General features: G+C 43.2%; 1 protein-coding gene across 2 annotated transcripts in view; it reads left to right on the top strand.

Moving 5' to 3' along the window:
* Drep2 (DNA fragmentation factor-related protein 2) overlaps positions 1-19,012 on the top strand; it is a 30,692-nt gene that overhangs the window by 7,162 nt on the left and 4,518 nt on the right. Inside the window, exon 4 of one of the 2 annotated variants that reach the window (XM_075889303.1) lies at positions 2,890-16,033. The exons of the other annotated variant lie outside the window; for it this stretch is intronic. Within the exon in view, the coding sequence (XP_075745418.1) occupies positions 2,890-3,827 (938 nt within the window). The 3' untranslated portion in view covers positions 3,828-16,033. Of the gene's footprint in view, positions 1-2,889; positions 16,034-19,012 lie in introns of those variants that run through there. 2 annotated transcript variants of the gene reach the window in all.

The following is a 19,012-nucleotide window of genomic DNA, read 5'->3' as shown; positions in this document are numbered from 1 at the left end:
TCATAGAGGAAGCCGTTGGCTGCTTGCTTGTTTGACATATAGCTGACAACTGACTAACTTATTAATACAGTTTCCTCAAGTATGTCCTTGCAAGATATGCTTGCTTAAGTGTTATTGAAGCATTAAAACTTATGAATAGAGGCTGGATTTTAAGCAATAAAGAGGCGTTTCCTAGGCACTTATAATGGGCAGGCAGAATGTTTCAGGCCCGCCAAAATTATAAATGTGGGCACAATAAACTTTTACACAAATGCGTGCATGCAAAGGCGTGTGTGACCTGTGTCTACAACAGGAAATCAAGAAATGTTGTTTATGATGGCAAAGGTGCCAGCACTTGAAGATAGCCCTCAATTGTCCTTTGTCCTGCGAGGTTCGCAGAACATAGTCTGTCTGTTTACTTTTTAAAGGAGTACTGACATGATTTGAGGCACCCCAGAAGGAACATCTTTCATTTTCATGCTGTGCACTATCAACGTTCTGCACACACCAGAGCCAGACAACACGTATAAAATAGTATACATTGATTTTAAAGTTCCTCGCCCAACATCATCAAGCCAGCCCCACCGCAATGGGCATTATCACGTCAAGTCAACGCATCTCGCTATGTTTGAGAAATATTCGTTCTGCATTCAGCCTAACTAGCAGAAATCGCTGTCATAGTCTCTGGACTGTAATTCTCCTATTGTTGTTTGCGTGAACCACGTGCGACTGACAGCAAACGAGCTGCTGTTGCTAGTATGTGGCAAGTTGCAGTCTTCTTGTGACGTCAGACCCCTCTTGAAACTTCACTGCGAAGCCACCCTCTCGATACTGAAACCGAAGTTGTTGTGTTAAGTTAGCTGTATTGGAGATATATACAGCGACTTTCCAAGCCCCACGGCACTCTCTTTAGTGTTTTCAACACCTGTGTTTTGATCTAAAGCAAAAACTTGAAAATAATTAATGTTCTTGTTAATACTCCTTTAACTTACAAAACTGTGTAAGCCAGGCATAATCTCTCTTTGAAAATCAAAACTCGTCATCATGAACTTACACGTACTCTCTTCGTTCTCTTCTTCGTCACGCTCTTCATCTTCTGCTTCGCTCCGACAACGCGTGTGCATATCTTCGTCGCAGGATGCAGTAACTGTAATGGGTGAGACAATGAGTACAGAGAGAAAGAGAAATAAAGAGAGAAATTCTAGGGGGGAAAAATTTCTTCACCTGGCGAGATTCGAACCCGCATACCCACAATGCGAAGGCGAGTGTCTTAATTACGCGGCAGTCCAGGCACACTAGGAGAGTGCAGCATAGTCCCATATAGTGTAGTATAGCAAGGAGGTAAGAAAGAGAATAAGGAGGACAGGTGTGATTTGGGGGGGGGGGGGAAATAAAGGAGGAGACATAGCAAAGAAAGAAATAGACAACGAAGGACAGAAAAAGAAAGAATAAAAGGAAGGAATAGAGAGTGAGAGAAAGAAAGAGGAAGTTAGAAAAGAGAGAGAAAGGGTAGAAAGACCAAGAAGTAGAGAAACAAATGTAAATTGAGACCTGAAGGACATAGACGAAAAGTGGGAAAAGACAGAAGAAGAAATAAATAGAGGAATAAAAAAAAGAAACTAGCAAAACACAGCAACATCCAAAACTACATAGGTGCCCTTCAGCTCCACTCTCTCATTAGCGTCGCACTTCCATTGCACGGTGTGCTAACTTTAGCATGGAGAGTCGCGTGCCCACTGTCAAATCAACACACTGCCGGTTGTTTTTCTTTTTGGCGTGACTGAGAAGGTCAAAGCAGATAGCCAGACTGCTAAAAGACCAGAGAAGAGGAGAGCCTCATGGTGGTCATGTCGAGCCACATGAAGTCAATTTCGCTCCTGATGGTGAACACCTGAAAATGTAGATTACAAAAAAAAAAGAAGGAGTCGTAAAAAAAGTTGTGTGCACATCACATTTCTTTTGCTCTTCACTCTCCTTTCCCCTGACGACTCTCAGCGGTCTCGCATTTGCCAACCACTTGCACCATGTCAGCGCATTGTGGCGTATGCTGGCTGGCGTGTTACACTTCGTTGCTGCTAGTGGTTGTTCGCCGGGTTGGTTGAACTATACGACTAGGTTCAGCCCCAATAGAGTCAGGAACAGTCAATGTAGCTTGATAGCATGAATAATGTTCTCAAACTGCAGTGAGAGTGAAACTTGGGAGATAGTGTTCATACTGGCGCTGATTTTGAAATTGGGAATGTATAGGTACTTGGTAGGAATTTAGGCACGAACACCACGGCAAGCATTCATAGGTACCGGAAAAACTCTATAAATGTGCCTCCTAAACTGAAATTCGTACTCTTATATCAAAGTGGAGCAGTAGGAGCACAAGGTGCAAGATAGGTATTGCCTAAAATCCAGTCTCTAGTTATGAGTCCTCTCATCTAACACCAGCCATGTTACCTAAATAGTGAATGCACATGTATTAATGATAGTAACATTTCTTGAGCCAAGAAAGTGCATGTATTTCAAGCTTCCCTGGTCAGTATGCTTGCTTTATGGTGCATTAACTGCTGTGCTATCTGCAGTTCAGCAACATGTGCATGTCACATTGCAATTGGTTGCACATGTTCATACCTATTGGTTTTTGCCTGGATGCGCAAGAACATTCTATTGTTTTGGAGACAATGCTCTTGAGACAACGATAAACAATAGTTCCCATGTGTGTTTGTCATAACAAGAGCACTGTCATTAAAACTATAATGGCCAACTGGGTAGCCCACCAATACCTCCCAAGCAAAACTGAAACAGTGCACTGTTCAGATTTGAATGACTGCAGATAGTACTTGTGCCTGTGGAATCCTGTTCTAATTCCAAGAGTCTCTTGGGTTGCTCTATCGACCCTTGTCCCCACTTTCCCCACTTTAGCCATCACAGCAATACCACGCATCGTGTGCGACGCCATTGCCAGCCTGGAATTGATGGATTTGGAGCCCTCATGGAAGATCATGGACAACAAAGGGCGCGTCACAGTCGTACTCCACTGGGACCAGCATGAAAAGTGTCAAGGGCGGCGTGGACCTGGCTCCGAGCCTGGTGGTGTGCTTCGTGTGGAGGTCTCCTCGCAGGAGGCGCAAGCTGCCGGAGCCATGGACGGAGGCGCCGTCGGCACTGTTCCGCGGACCCGGCTGACGCTTGAAGGCCTGGGACCACGGCCCGAGTCGCGCACGCTACCTTCGCGGATGGGGTCGCGCGACTCAACAACGGCTGCCGCCCCTTCGTCGAGCGGCAACAATGAGACGGGAAGCCCTGACCACAACCACGCGGATTGCGACTTCCACTGTGCGGCACTTCATGGGTCGCATCAGATCCAGGTGAACAAATCGGTGGCGACATCGCCCATCCAAGAGTTCCCACCACGTGGAGGCCCGTTTCCTGGCACCTCGGGCATGCAGAGAATGGCACCTCCCCAGCAATCGCAGCAGTCTTCGTCGGGCGGCAAAGGGCAGCACGTTCGCTTTTTGGAGGTCACGGAAGAGGCACGCATTCCCGCCGTCGATGACTCCGAGTCAGACACGGAGAACACTGCATGTGAGGAAGAGCAGCTAACGGAGCGTTATCTGCTCCTAGTAGACCAGCTCTCGCTAGAACAAGACCGGCACCTCACCGTCCGGGACATCGGCGTCATCCTCGAGAGACTTGGCTCGCGCATTGTTGATGTAGACCGGCTAGAGCGCGAGCGGGAGAGTGCTGACATTCACAATTGGACTATCAAGGCGACACTGCGCGGCGAGGTGCTCAGGGAAATTGGAGTCATCTACAACGGACAGTATTATGGCATTATGGAACACCCCGGGTACTTTTGATAAGAGGTGTCAGTGCTTTTTGGAGTCTTTCCTTTCCTCTTATGTTTTTCTTCTACGGCTTACAAAGAGGCCATATGCCAAATGAATTGCCACTGCCAATTTTCGGGGGTGGGGGGGCATAAGAGAAGACTTTCTTTGCCTGATTAATGGCGGTGCTAAGAAATCACTGCTCCCCTTTGGATGCCAGCCAACACCGTGGCATCGTACCGGGTCGCAGCAACGCGCCACTAGCTTCTTTGATGATGGGTCACACAAGCACAACTAGGTCAACATATGTAGTAGCAAGTGCCACCAGTGTTTTAACGTCTCCCCATACTTTTCCTACTCTGGATTGAGACATTGGCCCACTTTGAAGCGCGTTATTCCTTTTCATTGCATGTTCTCTTCCAGTTTTTCGTGCTTGATACTCTAAGAACTTTTCTAGGGACTGTGAAAATTGGATCATGTATGCCTTTTCTCAGTCGAGGGAGCCTTCTATCTTGTTTTTGTTTTTTCCTTACACCTTGCACTTACTTGTACAGCTGATTTCAAAGCTTTTTATGCCCTTGAGGGCTGTTGTTTTGTTCTGTTTGGTGCTAACATCAGCTTTTCCCCCCAACGTTTGTCAAAGGCTGTTTCATCTCATCTTGTTGGCGGCAGGCCGCCTTTTTCCTCATCTAGTGGACTGCATGAACTAACCCCTCTCGAAACTCGGACCCTTCAGCGGCCCTTTGAGTGGTTTAGGATCCAGGCCTTGCACATTCCCTGCTCAACTTTTTCTGCTGTCTCCTTTCGGCACAGCAGCTTTCACAGGCACACCCCTTCTCTCTGATCATGGCACTGTACTGGCCCCCCTCTTCTCAATACCTCCTCCACACTGGTGTGCTGTGTTCGTGGCCCAACGGCTATACTCAACACACTCGGTGTACGCCTGCAGTATTCTTTATTTTTGTTGACTGCCTCAGTGCTCTGGACTTTTGTGCCGACTCACTGCCACTGCCTCGCGGCATATTATATGAGGCGTTGCTCCTATTTCGTCGGCTGGTTCCTCCAATCACCTCAGCAAAGTTCGCGCTGGCTTCGCCCTGACTGGTGTGGCATGCTAGACAAGTTCTTTGCATTTTGCAGGCACTGTGACCCGTCGTTTCCCCCACATACCATTCCTTATCGATTCCTTTTGTACTTTGGCCGACCGTGGCCAAGCTGGTGTCTCAGCAAAGGCTAGCACTTTCAATGCATGAATTAATGTGTATATATGTGTGTGTGCGTGCTTGTATATATGTCTGTGTATACGAGGGAGAAAAAAAAAAGATGAATGATGAACATCACCTTTTGGACAGTACAACATTTTCACTGTTACAACAAACATTTTACAATTATTGGAGGCTTATCGCAAAAGCCTTCATGTCAATGTTTGCCTGTCAATTCATGGATGTTGCTCTTGATGATACTTGATTGAATGCAGATGTCATGTTATGAACCTACTTTTTTTTTTACAAGCGTGCCACTTTTGAGAGGTCAGTCTTACTTTGGCACGAAGTGTTCAATTTTGCACATTATTTAATGTACACTACCTATTTTTTCTATAATTTTACAAAGTAAGACATTCGTTTGCCCCAGCCCAGCACGCTTTCGTGATATTTTTTGTTAGTGCACTGATTTCAGCCATTGTCGTTCTTTGCTTGAAGTTCGTTCTGACCTGTTGTTGCACGTGTGTCGACCAAGGTGTTAGTGCTCAAACTGATGGTGTTACGAGAATGCGCCAGAGCGCATGGATGTACACACACACACACACACACACACAGACGCTACATTCTTTGGCAGCTCTTCACTTTTAGCGCGAATCTAATCATCGAAAAAACTTCATTTTTTTTCTTTAGCATTGTCATCTTGTTCGTCAAATTATTTCCTGGCCATTCCTGTCCGAGATCTGTGGTGTTGATGAGCGAAAGTTACTCTGACTGTTGTGGAACTGTCAAATACGCTGAGGGAAAAATGCGATAGTTTCGAAAAAACGAATACGGAGAGAGAGACTCTAGTTTGATTGTTGCTTTGTTTCTTTTCTTATCACACGCATTTGCTGACGCTGTTGACATGCTGGCCGCATAGGCTGTTTCAAAGTGGGAGTATGTTGTTTATCCCCGCCGACAATGTTGCGAGCGTTTTTTTTTTTCATTCTTTTTTCCCGGGTGAGCTCATAGATGATGCTCTAGGCCTTTCCCCCACCCTGCTTTCCGAAAGCCTTGGATCTCTCTACGCAGTGAGCAGAAATGTTGAGAATCGTGCATAGTCTGTAGGTATGTCTAGGAACTCCTGCCTTCTCTTGTTCACCCATTTATTCTCGACCTCTCTTTACCTTGCCCGCTTAGTGGCCAAAATGGAAACATAAGATCGCTTCCCTTTACAAGCTACTTTTGACACCTGCCCCCCCCCCCCCTCATTGTTGGGACTGCCATTAAGAGTAAGAAAAAAAGCTAAGTAATTATTGCCATAGTTTTTTAATGTACATAGAAGACAAAAAAACTATATATATTAATACACATATATATAACTGATATCTAACAAATCTACAAGTTATATATGTACATATACTATACATGCACTGTGGGGATAACCCCCTTTCCTTCTGCTACAAGCCTCAATGTACCCAAGGACCACCCTGACACCCCGCTCCTTGGCCACCACTTATGCAGGCATGACAACATGGGAGGCAGGAAATCTTGGCATTTTCAAGTATTCGTTAGGTCTTCCGTCGGGGGCAGCCACTTCTATCTGCCATTGTGTTTTTTGCAGTCGGGGCATGTACGACGAGTTTTGATGGTAGGTCTGTGACCGACCCATGGGTGTTAAAGTGGGTAGGGAAGTGACTGGTTTTAAAACCTTGCCGTTTTTTTTGCACACACCAACCGGCAAATAACCGGCTTTCCCGTTTTGCTTCTCCTCTCATCTGCAGTTTTAAAACTTATTGCCCATTGGCTCGTTCGCATCCGAGGCTTCGGTGAAACGATACGCTGTGAGCGCGACGGGGCTGATTTGATAAGTAGCCGCGAAAGAAAGAAGCGCTTTAGCCAAGATAGAATGTTTGTTCTTTACGAGTTTCACAAAAGGCGTGATTTTGTGGCTGTTCTTCTCTCATATTACTATTTCTTCACTTCGTCAAAGTCAAGCGGCTCAATTTATGCTAACAAATGAAGACTTCGACATTGTATTCCGAGGAGGATGTGCTTTCGCAGAAACAGGGCAGATATATCGACTTTCACGATCTGCTTTAGTTTTCATTCGTTCTTCTCTTTCTTCCCATCGTAGCAATGTATTGGGGTACCATAACGTGGTGCAAACATTTCTGATTCAAGTTCACTGATAGCAAGACTTCATGCATGTAACAGGCAAAAAAAAATAATGTCACTTTATCTAGAACGGTAGTTACATTATTGCATCCTATCATATATATTATACGGTTTCAAAATAAAGAAACAGTTTGGGGAGTATTTTGTTTAGTTAATTCCAGGCTTTACGTTGTTTGCATAGTTTTGAAGGCAAGATAGCTTGCGAGATGAATTCGTATGAACACACCAGTGACAATATATCAAGAGCTAATATAACATACAACATATTTAAAGTCAGTTTTCAAGTGTGCATTGTAAAAGGAGCTTCTCGAAACATCAACATCAGCTTGGTTTTAATCTAAAAAGCGAACAACCACCTTCGACGAGTTTTTGCTGGCTTCCATGCCCTCTGCATGTGCTCGCTGCCACAGTTGTCAACGCGGTGTTCACATGCGCGTTATGCTATCCGCATCATGTGCGCGAAGTACGTCACTATTTTGAGTGATCACCTGGCAAGCTGTGTTTACGGAAAAATTAGGCCAAGTTCAGCCTCTCCTGGCATTTTCAAAAACCAGAACTGCAACTGGGCAACATAAAAGCGTTTCTAAATAATTAAATGTCACATGCCTGAGCACACAAGGCGTCTAGCCTTGATAAATCGGTTCTTAGCTGCATACAGCAACAGAAAAAGAAACAGGATACAAAATTTTTAGGACAGTACTTCTCTAAATTTCTTACATAGCGTGGTCAAATTTAGGGAGACTTGGTGACGCATATGCATCAAACACTGCTTATGGGTGAACTCAACACACACGGGTGAGCCCCGTTTTTTGTCATTCTCTTCTAGCATTGTTCTGGCACACGCTTTGTCACTCCTTAGTTGCTTGTTCGAGTCCTGTCTCGTCTTGTGCCAAATAACTTCACGTCGATTTGCTCACTTCTTTAACATTTGTAATAGTGTAGACAGATGTCGCTTGCATGTGGACAGTCTCCAAAACTTGTTGCCATTACCATTTGATAGTGTTTCGTGCTGCTGCGGGTCAACTAAGTGGTCAAAGTTTGTATGGAGAGGCAAAATGATTACGAGCACAATTTTCCTCTGCATCCTGGCTGCTTTCATCTCACTAGACTCATCACAATAGACAGCTCTGAAAAGCAAGGGTGCCCATTCGTCTTCCCCATCAGAACACCAGAACAGTTTTGATGGTACCGAAAGCATGAAATGCGTCGTGGCTCGAGCTCCGTTCATATGTGCAGCGGCGCCATTTCTTTTGGCCAAGACTGTGCTTTGTACTTGCAGGGACGCGTGCTCTCGTCCCTGAAAAACCATCATAGCCGACTAAGAATGTGATGCTGTGTGCCCTTTGGTAGTCGCCTCTAGTGGCTTTCTTGGAAATGTCACAGTGGTAGTCGTACGATACATTTAATTGTCACCTGCCTGTCGTGTACTGGTTATTGCCGCCGGAATATTGCCTCGTGCCAGATTCCAAGCAAGCATCACTTCCACCAAAGACAGAATGCACTTGCCCACAAATACATTAGAAAACGCACGTACTTTTGGTTGTTAAACGAAGCAGGCAGATATACATCAGACAAATAAAGGAGTAGCGTGCCTTCACTGCTCCTGTTTTGCAAACTGTGCAGCTAGCATTCACTGCTGGTTTTTGTGCAATAATGTGTTCTCGTTTTTTAGTGGGGAGTAAGCATTCGCATCTGAACGTTATCACTGTTTTATTGTGGTGCCGGGGCTTCGTGTAGAGGGGCGGATATTCCTTTCTCGAATGTGTCAATCCAACTTTGTTTCATAAGCTGTCATATTTTGCAACATATCATGTTTAAGCGGCACACATTTCATGTATAGCAAAATTAGCTGCTTCAGTATTTCTCTCATGCTTGTGCAGGTTACACTTACGCTTGTAATATTTGAATTTGGTATCAAGCACATTTCATTCTAGTTCATGAAGATGCTGTCAAGCAGGGCATCACAGATTTCAAACATTCCTTTTAGTGGGGTCACAGTGAGAGTAAACAAACTGCAAGAATGTCTTCTTTTTTTTTTTTTGCAAAGTCATATAGATTCCAAAGTAGTTTATTGTGTAAAGTAGCCCTTACTATAATGGCAAAAAAAAAAGGATGCTGCTCTGTATAACACTTCAACAAATAGTATTAGTGGAACTGCTCTTCAAGTAAGTGTTTCTTTTTCCCCGCACCAACAATTTGGCCACCTATGCCCACTGTTTGGCTATGTTTTGTTTATACGTTTCATTGATTTTTGCACACATGGTCCGGTGTTGTACGCTACCCATCTGGGTCTGCAAAGCCAAGAACGTTCGATTAGGAAGGTAAAGCCACGATGAGATGCATTTTACTGGGGTGGAGTTGCAGCGTCTTTCTATTATTCATAATCGGATGCTGAGGAAGTCAATCCTGTGATTCAGCTCTTAAACAGTCTCTTGCTTAGCGTTGCTGTCGCATCCAAGTTGTGCAAGATGCTCATCCGGTAGTTTCATCTGTCCCGGCAAACTGCTTCACCCCGTTGCTGAAAATTCAATTTTGATGTTGATTTCGGAGCAGCTTATCCTCTCTTGTATCATGTTTCCTTGGAAATGTGATATTCCAGGCGATTTTAAACTTATTCCTCGTTATCCAGGCATTTACTATGTCAAATGTCGGTCTGTCCTTCACAATTATGTCGTTTGCTGTGACTTTGAACTTCATACGTTTTTGTTAAAAATGCTGTTACCTTTACTTTCATCTAGGTTTGTTAGATGCATATGTAATGTAACAAAACTGAACATGGCAGGCTATTCTTACAAGAAGCGATCAGCAGTGGCTGAATAAGGAAATCCTCAGTCTTTTGCTGAGTTTACTATAGAAGGAAAGGCGATGTCTTTGTCCGGTTTGTCTAAACATCGTCTTCTTGTTGAAACATTTGCTGCAGGGTCTCGATTTCTCTGTTTTGCCACTCTCATTTGCTTAATATCATGAGTTTCGTGCAATTCCTTTCGTTAACTTGATCAGGTCCATTAGTTCAGGCCCACGTGAAACTTCCAACCACAGCAAATATGCACATCCAAGGAGAAAATGAAAAAAAACAACAGATATGCCAATCAGCACGTCACTTTAGATGTGTTATGCCACAGCCAACTACGTACGTCTGAAGCTCGTTTCCGAGATTACCGCAAGACGATGCAATTACGCCGCTTATCTTGGAAGTCTGCGTTTAATATGCAAAGCTACATGCTTCACTTGTGAGAAGTGGCTAAGAAATTTTGCGACTGCCAAGGAACTCGTATCCAGCCAAAGAGATGCAGGGTGTGAGATTTCACTCTTGTCGCTCATCGTGATGAGCATCCTTTTAAGTCTGGGAAACTGGTTATGTGCCAGCGTTGTTGCATTTGACACCTGTTGTTGATGTTTACACGATTTTAATTCTCAAATGTCTCACCTGGCAGTGTGGACACGCCTGATATGCTAGTTGTTGACATTGTCTCAGAGCTTTTTCTTCTTCTCTTTGCTTGTTGCATATGCTATGCCCGTCAGCTATACATTGCCATTTCTTTTATTTATATCTTTCAATATTTATTTTTTACAATGTGTACTAAGAATAATGTTTAACATGGAAAAGTATTGCACTATAGCCGACTGTCTTGCATGTTTTTTGTGAAAGCAAAGTTTGTTGCCTCAGGTTATGGGGCATTTGTTTCGCTTCTTCAGTTGATTGCAAGGTGGCCAGTTCTTCTTATGCACATGCTTGTGCCTGTCATGTCTGTATGGTTGGTTGCAAAAATTATTCCTTTGTTTGTAAAGCTGTTTTTTTATACTTTCTTCTTTATCTATTTTGTATTGCCTCTTACCATTGATTCTATGAGTTTTTTTTATAATGCACCATTAATATTTCATCACTGGTTGCATTTCATTTCTGGTTGCATATTTTGTACAGCGCGGATAAAAAGATTTGTGCACGTCCATATTTTACAAACAGATGTGAAAAGAGGGATGAAAGTGTTGGGAGGTTTTTTTTTTTCTTCAGGGCGGCCATATTTGAAAATAATGTCATATCAAATTAAATTGTTTCTCTAAACTCATCAGATAAAATGTAACACTCCACTTTATTGTTAGTCAGTTTATCAGTTAGTCAGTTAGCCGGTTCTTAGTATGTTTTTATCTTATAATGATAAATGGATATTTTCAGTTCATTTTATACTACTCTTAGGGCTGCCTTCTTACTTGCCTAAGTTTCTCTGGTCACCTAGGCAGAGTTATTTGACAAGAGAGGACAAAGGAAGATGTCTGCATTGCAGAAATTGTTATTGTTACTTCTCAAAATCCTCTTTATAAAAATACATTGATGTACATTGTAAACTCTCTGTTGGAATGTTTTCCCGGTGTTCTGTTGGTGCCCAAGAGCAAGGGTACTCATGACGTTAATTCCTTGTCACATGAGCTCTCGGGTAGGAACTAATCCACAGAGAGTACCTGAATAGAGCTTCTACCTGAATGTGGCAACTCATTTTTTCGTGTGTGCATACCATATAGCTCAAGCCTCGTTTCAATACAAACATATACTATGTTGTCAAGTTTTCCAAGTTGCTGTCATATTTGCTTGATGTCCTGCCGATTTGTTGTTGGCAGGAATTGCGCAAAACTGTTTGTTAAATGTGCTGTTGCATTTGGCATTCATCACTGGCACCTGTTTTTTGGTTGTTTTTGATGAGCTCAGAGGCAGCGCAGCTAGCTTTGTGTAGTTTTGAAATGTCCTTTGAGTAGCTTTTTTTGTTTTCATTTGACAACAAATACTATGCTTCAGCAAGCATTTCAATAGAGATAGTTGTTCTTTAGAATGGCATTGCCTGAACTAATAGAAAACTTATATATGCCTTTCTATTGTCTGTTTGCTAGGGTATTAAAGACCACATTTATCATTATATTTTAGGTTTTTAAAGTATGATGAAAGTAGCTTCTGCAACTCTCTGCATTGTTCAAGTACTACTACTTTCTCCATCATGAGATACATTATTGTGCCCTTGGGAGCAATCGATTATGGTAGACCTGAGTTTCTATTCACCGTGTCACAGCACGTCGATGTCTGTACTTAACATGGCGGCAATTGTCAGGTACTCATTTTTGAAATTTTTCTAATGATCTGGGCACCCCCGCAGTACCGCCACATATTTCATGGACACAGTGTACAGGGGCATCTGAAATTTTAGTCACTGAAATGCTTTGCAGTCTGATGTATCAGATGTCATGCCCACAATTGGACTTTTATCGATCATAGCCACCGCAGCATTGATTTTCCCACGGTCTCACAACATGTGCTATTGCTTGCCAATCGGCTTGCAGTTGAATCGGTTCCCAAAAGTTTGCTTTGCCTCTGTGCTGAGGTGGTTAAGTATATGCAATGCATTACAGGATGCAGTTACTGTTCCTTAGTTACACTCATAGGCACCCGCCATCTCCCATAACATCACGAGCACTCTCACTCCTAATAAATGTGCTATACCCAGTTACAACTTTGGAAGAAATGTCAGCTCTACCCACAGCTATCACTGACACTCCTACAGAGAATTCGCATAAATATTTCATGCAGTGGTTCTTACTAATTTTCGTGATGGTCGAGTGTTTCCGATAGTTGACTTTTTTATACAGGCGCAAGTTCTTGTCCCTGGTTTCAGGCTGAAAACCTGAGCGTCCTGATAAATTTCATCAGAGATCGCTACTTAGCAAGACATAATGTTTTAGACAGCAACAGCGAACCTCTATGTCTTAATAGGTGTAATATTTGCATTAGCTGAGAAAAAGACTACTATGGTTAAAGCAGAAACCATCTAGTACTGTTGTTTACAGGCGAAGGGCAGGCACGCGGCAGTTTTGTGGTTGGAGCTGACATTTTTTTTTCTTATGTTGTGATTCAGCTCCTGGGGACAGTCAGAAAGGCATACTTCATTAATAATACTATTATAATTTCAAACCGTCACACTGTTTGGGTAAATTCACATCCCCTGAAAGTTCAAAAGTTTATTGGACAATGACTGTATTGATCATTGACATAGGCTAACGCTTTTCCTGTGTCTCAAGTTCGAACGTTACAAATATGACAGTGTCAAGGCAAACTTCGGGTGTTCATCACGTTTCTCACGAGTGTACTAGTTTAAATAGTTTTCGTCGCAGGACACAGGAAGTCGGCTTGTTCAAACTGTTAGTTTTTGGTTGCAGCATTGTTGAGCAGTGGTGAAATGTGCACTGTTTTCACTCACAGTTACCCCGTTATTGTTGAAACTGGTGGGTCAAGCAAGTTTTCAAGGCAGTGTTGGCGATCAGTCATTCTTTGCCTCATTCAAGTGGTGTCTGCTGACCTCAATGCTCATCACAATATTGTACAGCTCCTCTCAGTATGTGCTAGGTTGCAGTGTCTTAGTCAAGTCATGTTTCGTGTCGTCTCTATTTTTTATCTGGTGTTGGCCATTTTTTGTGGGAATTGTACACAAGCATGAAGAGGGCCGTGCAAACACTCGGACATTTGTAAATTGAAGGTGTGTGAAAGAACTAAAAGAAGTCCTTTACTTTTTTTCTTCTCAATTAAGCTTTGTGAAGAATTTGCATTAAATATCCTTAACTTGCTTTGTTTACATACATTTGTTATCTGTAGTCGCTTCTCGGTGGGGGACTCGCCATGAATGGTAATTTTTTTTTTAACTTTGATGGAACCATGTGGCTGTCACTTGTTAAAAGGAGAGCCTCTGGTCATTCTAAATAGCTCAGCAGAAAAAGTAATCTACATTATAGCAATACAATGATTGGTGCGCCTCTCTTAGTTTATTTATGAATATGCATCGTAATAAACTAAGCGGGCATTGAAAACCATTATTAGACCTGAAGCACACCACCATTCATTGACTCCTCAATGCACACTTTCTGCGTATAGACCTTTCTAGCTATAACGCACTACTCAATAAACGGCGTGCAGCTAGGCCCGAAGGACTTTGCGAATGAGCAACTTGCTTAAAAAGTCCCTGAAACGGTTTTTTCACATTCCGTTTTTAATTAGACCACTACGGAGCAAATCAATGGCACCAGAGTTCAATCGATACACCCATTATTAAGGGACCTATGAATACTAAAAAAGTGCTCTCCTTTTACGCTCCATCTTTCACCTTCAACTGCCCTCAACTCTTCCTTTGAGCGCTCGGGGCTAAGCTTCGCCTTCACGGCGCCTGCGTCACGATGTGGCATGACACCGTATATGTACGCGCAAATCCCGCTGCCAATCCGATACCGGTAGTCTATGCTGCGCGTTCCACAGCCAATCAGATCAGCTGGAAACGATGACGTCAGTGGGGCAGAGCGTGTCGCTTGGTCTATGGGGGGTTGAAAACGCGTTTAGCCGAGTCGCGGCGATCTGGAGCGATTCGTAGCTTTAAAGCATTGTAATAAATTACACGGTTTACGTAGAGAGCTCGAATCGGTCTCTAAATTACCTTTGAGGCATGGTCTACCGGCCCAATGTGTTTGAAAAAAAATCGTCAAAACCGTTTCAGGGTCCCTTTAAACATGTTCTCTAGGAAGCAGTAGCCCCAGTTATTGCAAAGTTGTTTTGAAGGTAGTGCATTTGTTCTGAGTTCAAAGCAACGATGCACTTGGGAAGCGTAGCAGTCATCGCAAGGGTAGGCTCGATGCTACAGCAGTAGTTGTTGTTTTTGTCATTGGAAGGCGCCTCCTGCAACACAGTTTACAAGCTATACATGCTGCCAACTACAAGATATGCACAGGAGAACCATGCACCTCATTTCTCGGTTGCCAGACTTGTTTTTCTGCATGCTGCCACTGCTGTTATACTATGCTGTTCTCAGGCTTTGTGCATTTGCATACTCTGGGTCAAGATATTTCTTGTAAACAACGTCTGGCATATATGTTTCGAGGAGGAGGAAGCAATCGTAAGAGCAAGCTCCCTTTGTACGTTACAACACTGTTACATAGTCGTGACAGAGTCCCACCCTCTCAATGGTACCATTCGCTTTTTATACTTCACCCCGGAGCGGCCCTGCGGGGCGCAGGGGGCCTGCCGGGCAACATCTTCATAGTTGCTCATTTTTAACGACGATGTTTTCGATGTCGTGTGCCAAATTAATGGCCCGGTTCTTACGTTCCGTGCCACATCTTTTGAACATGTGAAGGGATGGTGGAAAAGGTGAGGCAGGGCAGTTCGCGACGATCGTCTCCGCAGTGCGTTAAGATGCCCGGGGATGTCGTTGACGTTGAGCGCTTTGTGATGAGCGTCGCAATCTCACCCTGCCCTTTTCCTTTGCGCCGTCATTTCTCAGTGGCGCTTTCTGTTTTCTCAGCCGTGGCGTGTCAGTGTAGTCTTGATGCCAACTATTTACCGTGATGTATGTTTCATGACGTCTTGAGTTGATTTGAATTTAATCTGCGAGTAGTTTTTTGGGTGTTGCCTTTGTTTATGTGGCATTGTGTGTGTATCCCTTTCTCGAGAAGGGAATCACTGCCACTTGTTAACGGGACCGTTGCCAATTCGTCGGCTCCCTCTCGCCCTGTGCCAGCACGCTCGAGAGCATTGGTTGAAGTGATACCGTGTTGAGGAAGCAGCAAAGTTCTGTTCCTTTTTCCTCTGCGAGCGGGTGTTGCTCTCTGGGAAAAACTCCAGTGAGAAGCAGGTTCTGTGTGGACCGGCGAGTGAGTGTTACCGCGTGTTCTTTTCGACTATGGACGCAAGTCTTCGTGTGTGTGCAGTGTGTTGAAAGCCTGTAGGGGCACCCCCCCAACGTTTGGGTGTGTTTTGTTGCAGCTGGTTGGCGCATTCTTCCGGGAGGAGTGGAATGCAGGGTTGAGGTTATATATGAGATAATCTAATAAAAGTAAATAGAGTTGTGTTACTAAAAACTGCCGGTCTGCTGTGATGTTTTCTCCCCAGTACACTCACATCACACATATTTTTCACATACATATTGATGGAAATTAGAAGTGTGCCAGAATCATTTTCCTCTAGTCTGTGCTGGGGTAATTATTTTATGTTTGCCGTTTTTACACATTGGTTATTACTGAACAGGTTAATAAAATAGCATAATGATTTTTTTACTACGGTAACAAAAAAAAAAAACATGCAGCACATGTTGTTAGTAGATTGGGTGCAGTTAAGGGCTTCTTGTACTTTAAAATACTCTCTCAGTTTATATTTCTATCAACTATCTATCCCATTGAGAGTGTGATCCCAGCAAAGACTGCGGTGCAGTGACTTCCGTACCTTGTCTCGACTGTGAAATACGAGAATGACGCACATCGAACTGGATCACTGGAAAATTTGTCCACAGGATCTCGGCTGCGGCGGTTGCATTTTCGATGGAGGAGAAGTGCTCCAGGCCCGTGTGCTCAGATTTGGGTGCACGTCAAAGAACTCTAGGGGGTTGAAATTTTCGGAGCCCTCCGCTACGGCGTCTCTCATAATCATATGATGGTTTTGGGAAGTTAGACCCAACATATCAATCAATCAGGATGGGCTATATTGCAAGAGCAAGATGTACCCTGTGAGCAGGTGTAATATATCTCTGCAGTGCGAACGCATCAGGAAACAAAAGCAAATGGGAAATTTGTAGTAGTAAATTGCTAACCTTAAAGAACAATAAAAACAGATGAAGGAAAAGAAATCGGAAGGGCTCGTTCCTTTCCAATTAATAAAAAAGAGGAAGTAATGAAGCCAGAAAAAGTATAGGGGACTTAAGTTGTACTGTTTTTATAGATGTGAAGAAAGTAAATTTGACGAAAAGACAAATTGTTGCTGACAGGGTCCGAACCTGCAACCTACGAATTGCGTTCCCCTACGCTGTCACCAGTAGAGCTGTGGTGGCAGTCCTGCCCTCATCCACTTTGTGATGCACTTTGGTGTATGCAAACACCTGAGAGCGTTAGTAGCGCCACTTGCAGTAATGAAAACAAGTGGGGAACACCATTTTCTTTGCCAGCTGGTGTCACGTAGCACATGATCCTTTAATGAGCAAACAGCTGACCAATAGGCCCTCGCATACTACTTGAAGACATCAAGTCTGCCGTAACAAGACGCTGGCTATAAATGAGAGAAGAAAGAAAAATTTTCAGGGCTTTTTTTTTTTTTTCACCAGCAGATAATATAATTCGAAGGAAAATATAGAGGACATCAGTTGTACTCTTTCGAGTGCATTTGTAGTAATCGTGATGTAAATATAAAGAGAGTAAAATTCATGAAAACTTGACTTGCTGCCAGCGGCAACTGAACCTGCAGTCTTGAGATGATGAACCCGATGCTTTTACCACTCGAGCTACATTGGCATTTGTCCCCTTTCCACGTTTACCGTCACGGCTGCAAGTGGCGCTGTCTTAACACTTCCAGGGTTTGCATGCACATTGATACCCCACAAAGTAAATTAGCAGATGACCGCCACCGTAGCTCTCGTGTTAACAGCATTGAGCGCATAATCCAAAGGTTGCAGGTTCTGACCTTGTCGAAAGCAAGTCGCCCTTTCGTCCAATTTACTTCCTTCACGTATGTATCACAATTGCTACAGTACGCTTGAAACAGTACAACTGACGCCCCCTGTACTTTCCTTGGCTTTATTATCTCTTGGTTTACCTTAACATAAGCGGATTACACACATAGAGCAAGAAAGGAAACTGAGCAAGCATTGACCATTTGCACAGCTTCGTTGCAGTAACCCACTGACTCACCCATATTTTCATCATGATACATCAGTTTTTACGTTCTTAGACAACAGTTTATCAATTCTTGTGTCTCATGAAAAGGAAATCTGCGTGTGGCATCATTGTAGTTGTTTGAAAGTGTCTACCTGCCGACAGCGTAATCGCAAACATACGAGAAAGTCACGTGGCTCAGCTTTTTGCAACGCTTTGAGCGATAAAAAACGACATGCAAATTTCACTTCCTGAGACTCGGTAACTCTGGAATTAAGCATGAAAGAATGCGAGTTATTAAGTTAAGGAATGAGCTCACAGCAGGTGAAATAGGAATACGCCTTAACGGGCCCTGATAGCAGCCACCAAATAGTGAAATAAAAAAAAAACTGGTTCTTGCGGAATGAAAGTGGCAGTAATGCAAACAGAATGTTTTTCAGAAGTTTCAGAAGCTTTCAGTATATTCAGAGGAATGCTGGAAGGTATTTTATTAAAAAAAAAAATAATAAAGAACTTTAGGTTGCTGCCAAACATCTAGAGCCACGAACTATTTAAAATCATTTCTGCTGCCCTGTGGCGATGACTTTTTCAAAGAGGTACTGAAATTGTCAGTTATCTTAGGATCATTATGTTTGTGCCATTGCTCCGGTAACATAATTCTGGACAATTTCATTGTAAATAGCACTGCGAATGCGAGCTTCAATTAACACTTTGTTCATAATTGTGTTCAGCAAGAACTGAAACATCGTGTTCTCAAATCAAATATAATGCGTTTGCAGAAGGAGTCATAAAAGCTTTTTTTTTTTAGTGCGTTTGTATCCCTTTCGCTCATCTCTGGTATTCTGGTATTCCATTGGTGGAAAGGTATAATGAGTGTGTTGTAGAGCTCTCCCAGTGCATAGGAAAGTTAGTTTGGTAATTATAAACAATTATGTGCTGTTAAACAGGCACTAAAAAACAAGTTCATTTATCTTGTCTTGATAAGTTGCCCTCTCGCAACATTAAAGGCATCATTTTTTCTGCAAAGGGACTTGGTGAGCCAGAAAATGGGAGGGGAGGGGGGGGTGACTCAGAAACTTGTGTCATCATAGCACTGGGATAATTAAGTACTTGGTCTTTATTAATTGTGAAAGAAGCCACCTTTCATGTATAATTAAAAGAAGTAAATGTTCATTAGGAATGTAAGTTCTGAATGGTAAG

Source organism: Rhipicephalus microplus, chromosome 3, assembly GCF_043290135.1.
Source record: "Rhipicephalus microplus isolate Deutch F79 chromosome 3, USDA_Rmic, whole genome shotgun sequence".
Lineage (NCBI taxonomy): Eukaryota > Metazoa > Arthropoda > Arachnida > Ixodida > Ixodidae > Rhipicephalus > Rhipicephalus microplus.
This window is presented reverse-complemented; position numbering and strand designations above follow the sequence as displayed.